This window comes from Pelodiscus sinensis, chromosome 19, assembly GCF_049634645.1.
Source record: "Pelodiscus sinensis isolate JC-2024 chromosome 19, ASM4963464v1, whole genome shotgun sequence".
NCBI classification, from domain to species: Eukaryota; Metazoa; Chordata; order Testudines; family Trionychidae; genus Pelodiscus; species Pelodiscus sinensis.
The window spans coordinates 20,097,172-20,102,690 of NC_134729.1; the positions used below are offsets into that span (position 1 = coordinate 20,097,172).

The 5,519-nt window shown below is 58.9% G+C and overlaps 1 protein-coding gene across 1 annotated transcript; it reads left to right on the top strand.

The window, feature by feature from the left end:
* Positions 1–654: 654 nt before the first annotated feature.
* On the top strand, positions 655–4,608 carry JUND (JunD proto-oncogene, AP-1 transcription factor subunit). Its single transcript, XM_075902915.1, has one exon. It carries the CDS (start codon positions 957–959, stop codon positions 1,911–1,913), a length of 957 nt encoding a protein of 318 aa, XP_075759030.1. The 5' UTR covers positions 655–956; the 3' UTR covers positions 1,914–4,608.
* Positions 4,609–5,519: the final 911 nt, after the last annotated feature.

A 5,519-nucleotide genomic window follows, 5' to 3' on the forward strand; every position in this document is an offset into this window, starting at 1 on the left:
TCACCACCCCACAGCTTTCCAGCCTGTCAACCCTGCCGTGGGTGCCACGAAACTACAAGGAGTTGCCATGGAGAGTGTAAATGGAGTCAAAACATCCCCTGCAAGGTGAGGGTTGGCCTGGAGCGTCTGGCACCTGCTTCCTGCTTGCAAGTGGGAGCCAGCTGGGATGCTGGCTGCCCAAAGGGGGCATGAGGCTCAGTCCCAACCCATGCAGAAGCCAAAGGGGCATTGCACGGTTTGGCAGGGAGCTGGGGCCAGCAGCTGATCCGGTGCCCCGGGTTTGCAGAGCCTGGGTTGCAGCAGCGGAGCCTCACGGGCTTGCCCCGCTCCCAGCTGCAGCAGGGCACTGGATCCCATGGGTCCTGGGGGGCAGCCTGAGCCGGGCTGAGCTCCAGGCTCGGCAGCTCCCCGCGCGCCTATAAATATCCCAGGCAGGGCCCGCTGTGCAAACACCCCGCCCTCTATGACATCAACCCAGCAGGCCGCGCGCTGTTGTGCAGTTTACAAGCCGGTCGCCATGGGGACGGGGGCGCCAGGAGGGGGCGGGGCGGCCAGGCCCCGCCCCATGCAAATACGCCCCGGCGAGAACGTCATCTACGGCCAATCCCCGCCGCGCGCGGTGACCTCATCGGGCAGGCGCTGGGTATTTAAGGCAGCGCGGGGCGGCCCCCGACGCGTGTGTGCGAGAGAGAAGAGCGCGGGGCGCGTCCAGCCTGCACCGCCAGCTCCCCGGGGCCGCTGCAGCCGCACCGGGACCGACCCTCCCCCAGCGGCCGGGGCAGCCGGGCCCCGCAGCATCCCCGGGGCAGCTGGACCGGGACCGCCCCCCACCCCGGCAGCCGGGCCCTGCAACGCCCCCCGGGGCTGCTCCAGCCGGACCGGGACCGGTGCCCGCAGCGCGGCCCGGCGCCCCTTGGGCGCAGCAGCCCGGCGCCCCCCGCAGCCGGCGGGGGAGGATGGAAATACCCTTCTACCATGATGATGTGTTGAGCGGCTTCGGCAGCGGCTCGGCCCCGTCCCGCGGCAGCAGCAGCGGCCTCCCCTTCCCCTTCCCCGGCGGCAGCATGATGAAGAAGGACGGGCTCGGCTTGGCGCTCAGCGACCAGGTGGTGGCCACCCTGAAGGCGCCCGGCCAGGCGCACCATCCGCTGCGGGGCGCGGGCGGCGAGGGCCCGGCCCTGCTGGGCTCGGCCGACCTCGGGCTGCTGAAGCTGGGCTCGCCGGAGCTGGAGCGGCTCATCATCCAGAACGGGCTGGTCACCACCACGCCGACCAGCAGCCAGTTCCTCTACCCCAAGGTGGCGGCCAGCGAGGAGCAGGAGTTCGCCGAGGGCTTCGTCAAGGCGCTGGAGGACTTGCACAAGCAGAACCAGCTGGGGGCGGGCGGCGGGGCTCCCGGGGACCTGCCCCCCGCCGCCAGCCTGGCCCAGCCGCCGCCGCCGCCCCCGGAGCCGCCGGTCTACGCCAACCTGAGCAGCTACCCGGGCCCGGCCGCCAGCTACGCCGCCGAGACCGTGCCCTACCCGCCGCCGCCCGGGCTGGGGGGCGCCCCGCAGCACCCCCGCCTCCAGCCGCCGCTCAAGGACGAGCCGCAGACGGTGCCCGAGGCGCCCAGCTTCGGCGACAGCCCCCCGCTCTCGCCCATCGACATGGACACGCAGGAGCGCATCAAGGCGGAGCGCAAGCGGCTGCGCAACCGCATCGCCGCCTCCAAGTGCCGCAAGAGGAAGCTGGAGCGCATCTCGCGGCTGGAGGAGAAGGTCAAGAGCCTCAAGAGCCAGAACACCGAGCTGGCCTCCACCGCCAGCCTGCTGCGCGAGCAGGTGGCGCAGCTCAAGCAGAAGGTGCTGAGCCACGTCAACAGCGGCTGCCAGCTGCTGCCGCAGCCCCAGCACCAGGTGCCGGCCTATTGAGCACCCCGAGGGGAGCCGGGGACGTGGCCGCCGTGCGCCCCCCAGGCTCTTCCTTTGGCTGCGGGAGCCGGGCAGGACTCTGGAAGCGCCTCGGCTTCGCGGCGGGGCGCGGAGCCGCCCTCCTGCGGCAGGACTCGCCCGCCCCCGGCGCGGACTCTCGAACTAGCCGGGGCTTTGGACATGCTGGGCGCTCCGAGCGCACGGAGCCCAGAGACTGCAGCGCTGCCTGGGCGGGGGCGGCGCCCGGCTGGGAGCTCGAGTGTTTGTTTGACGTGTTTTTTCTTTGCTCTATTTATGTTTATACTGGGCCCAATGTCCCTCCCCACCCCCCCTTGTTCGAGGCCACATTCCAGTGTGCAGTAAAGTCTCGTGCCAGGAGCTGTCTGCTGTGTCTCGCCTGCTGGGCTTGGGTTCTTGCTTCCCCAGGGAGGGAGGCTGACCTCAAGGGAGGGGAAGCTGTACTTGCTGGGGGTGGGGGGTGCAAAGCGTGGGTAAGTGTGCCCCCTCTTGCCTGTTGTGGAAACTGCACCTCAGATTGGTCCCATTGGTTGGGGGGGCGGGGGGGGAGTGTTAAGCCTGTTCTGGAGAACCTACCCCAAGTGACGCCTTTCGGGAGGGGATGTGGTGGGATGTTCCAACAGCAGCTAGTGATGGCGGTACTCGACAGTGTTCAACTTCTTGCCAGGGTGTGCCCAGTCCGTTTTAAAGTCCACTGGTTTGTTTCAGGCTCTTTTCCCTTGGTGGGTTGTGGCCGTGGTTCCTGGAGTCTAAATTCCTATAATGGCAATAGAGTCCCTTGGCGGGACAAAAAAAAAACGAACAGTCGGGGTCATTTGGGCCTGACGTGCGCAACGGGGCTAGAAAGAAGGAACTTGGTTGAAACAGAAAATGGCAGTTGTGCAGAGCTGCTTCATTTCTTAGAAACCCTGTGACTAGGCAAATGGCAGTCGTCTAGCTAACTGGAATCGATTGCTCTTCCCTTTCTTCTCAGAAAAGGAATTTCAGCCGTAAAAGGCAGGGGTTGCCTGGAGTATTCAGTGCTTACAGGAAACAGCCAGAATGACCTTTCCTGGCTGGCAGCTGCCCTACTAACACTTGCAGAAAACTGGTCCCAGTGCTTAAAGGAAGATGCCTTTTCAAAGAGTGAAACTGTCTGAAAGAGTGGGTGAGATGCTACTTTCACACTGAGTATTAGTTTTTGGCAGTGCCCACAGCGGGATTGGTGGCTTCTAGACAGGACTATCCTTGCAAAATCAGGACCACAACAGCTCATTAGATGAGTTGCAGAAGAGCTAGGCTCTAATTTGACAAGACTGAGTTGCACCAAACTTTGTCCCCTTGTGTGTGTCTGCATGTCAGCCTTGTGTGTGACCTTCCATGCAGGGAAGTACTAGGGGGTTATTTTGAAAGCAGGAATTCCAGGGTTAACTTGGTTGTGTTCAAGTTAGTTTTTGGAGTGGTGGGGGGGAAGGTGAAGTACTTGAATGGTAAAGCTCCAGGTGAGAGCCAGCTGCCTTCCCACAGCTACCTGAGAGCCTTTTAAACCCTAGCCTCTTCCAGTAGGACTGAACTAGGGTGTGTACAGCTGTCTATGGTACTTGGTTGTGCAATGCGAGGCTCAGTCAGCTGACCTCACTGATACTGGTGCATAATCATAGTAGTAAACAACCAGCCAGGTGGAGATTCCAGCTCTGTACATGCCCTGGGTGGGGGGAATAAACACGAACCTTTGCCAAGGGAGGTAGCATTGGGTAGAACCCTCCTTCCAGCGTTCCGTGACCACGTTCTGGGACAGTTAAAGTCTGTGTCCTTGGAGGCTGTTGGGGCAGCAAGGGATCAGTTGTGTGTCCTGCCTCTACAGGCAGCCCCCCGCGTCTGTTCCCAACCTGTGCGGACAGAGCAGTATTGGTTTGATTGCTGCTAGCACAACACAACTGGCAGGCGGAAATGCTTTCGGAGTAACTCAGAGGGCAGGCCGTGTGGTGCAATGTGGGGTCTCAATGCTGCATAAAACATAAGCTGGGGAAGGGTGAAGTGTGCTGCTTGGGTAAAATTGCAGGATCAGGTGGCACAGCACAAGGCGTCCCAGGGCAGCATGTTGCATGGATACTATACCCAGGTAAAACATGCAGAGCGGACAGGAATCGCCCCATTTGGAACTTAGCCAAACCTGAAAGGTTGCTGCTATACCCAGGGAAAGTGTAAAATGAGTCTTTTACCAACCTCCGATTAGATGCCAGGGCAAGTGCTTCCACTGCCTTTCCCCTCTTCTCCCCCCCACTCTGGCTCTCACTGCCACTTGACTTGGTGGGGTGGGAGCATGAGGTGATGCAGCCGTGCCCCCTTCAGGGAGCAGCCCAGTATCCCCACAATATAAGAATTAGGGGACATCAAATGAAATGAATAGGTGGCAGGTTTAAACCAAAGGAAGATTTTTCTTCACTCAGTGCACAGTCAACCTGTGGAACTCCTTGCCAGAGGATGTGGTGAAGGCTAGGACTGTCACAGGGTTCAAAAAAGGGCTAGGTCCATCAATGGCTATTAGCCAGGATAGGTGTCAGAGGCGTTCTCTATGGAGAACAGAAGCCATGTCAGCATCATGCAGCTCTTCCTCATGAGCAGCTTTGTGGTCCAGGCATTGTCTGGAACCATCTGCACTAGAGCCACTGTGTTTCTCTGGGATGACAAGCGGAGGGGGACAAATCACTTTCTTCCCGGCAACTGGCACATGCTGCACCTTGCACTTTGGCTGGAACATTCTAACCCTTTGCCCGGCATTAAGTGGGGGAGGATTTAAAGGTCTGATTAGAGAGGTTGCTTGGTTCTGTATTTTTCTCCTTTCTCGAACAGACAAAACGGGAATAACAATCCGCTTGCAGCCAATATAAATTAAACCACGAAGCCAGCCCAGAGCAGGGACTCGGCTTTCCCCTCTTCAGCCAGCAGTCCCCCCCACTCTGAGAACGGCTTGCGTAGGACAAAATGGCTGGAAAACCCCCCTTGGGTTTTTCCCGAAAGGCTGGCCAAGGAATAAACTTGCTTCCTCAAAATGAATTCATCTCGCTGGTTGAATTTCCTTCTCTCTACTTACTTTGCAGGTGATGTGGGAAGGGATTAAGCTGACCCCCAAGGCCCCAGATAATGGCTTTTCTCTCTCACTAGGGCAGTATCTAGGCTATACATTTCTTCCAAAAAAAGCAGGAAAAGATGCACACAGTGTGGCTCACAATTGGCGTATCTTTTTCCGGAAGTGGCTTTCCCAACATTTAGTCCATGAATAGGTGGCAGGTTTAAACCAAAGGAAGATTTTTCTTCACTCGGTGAACAGTCAATCTGTGGAACTCCTTGCCAGAGGATGTGGTGAAGGCTAGGACTTTCATAGGGTTCAAAAAAGGGCTAGGTGTTGGGGGGGGGGAGAGGGAAACCCTTTTTCGGAACATCCCTTCTTCCTTGTAAAATGAGGTTTACAGAGATGCCGAAAAAAGTCTGCTCTTCCAAAAAAAAAATAATTGGGAAGAGCAGACGTGTTCCTTGGATGTAGCAGAGTGTTTGCGAGTTACCTCTGGTACCCTGGTAAAAACTCTGCAGTCTAGCTCTATCCTGCGT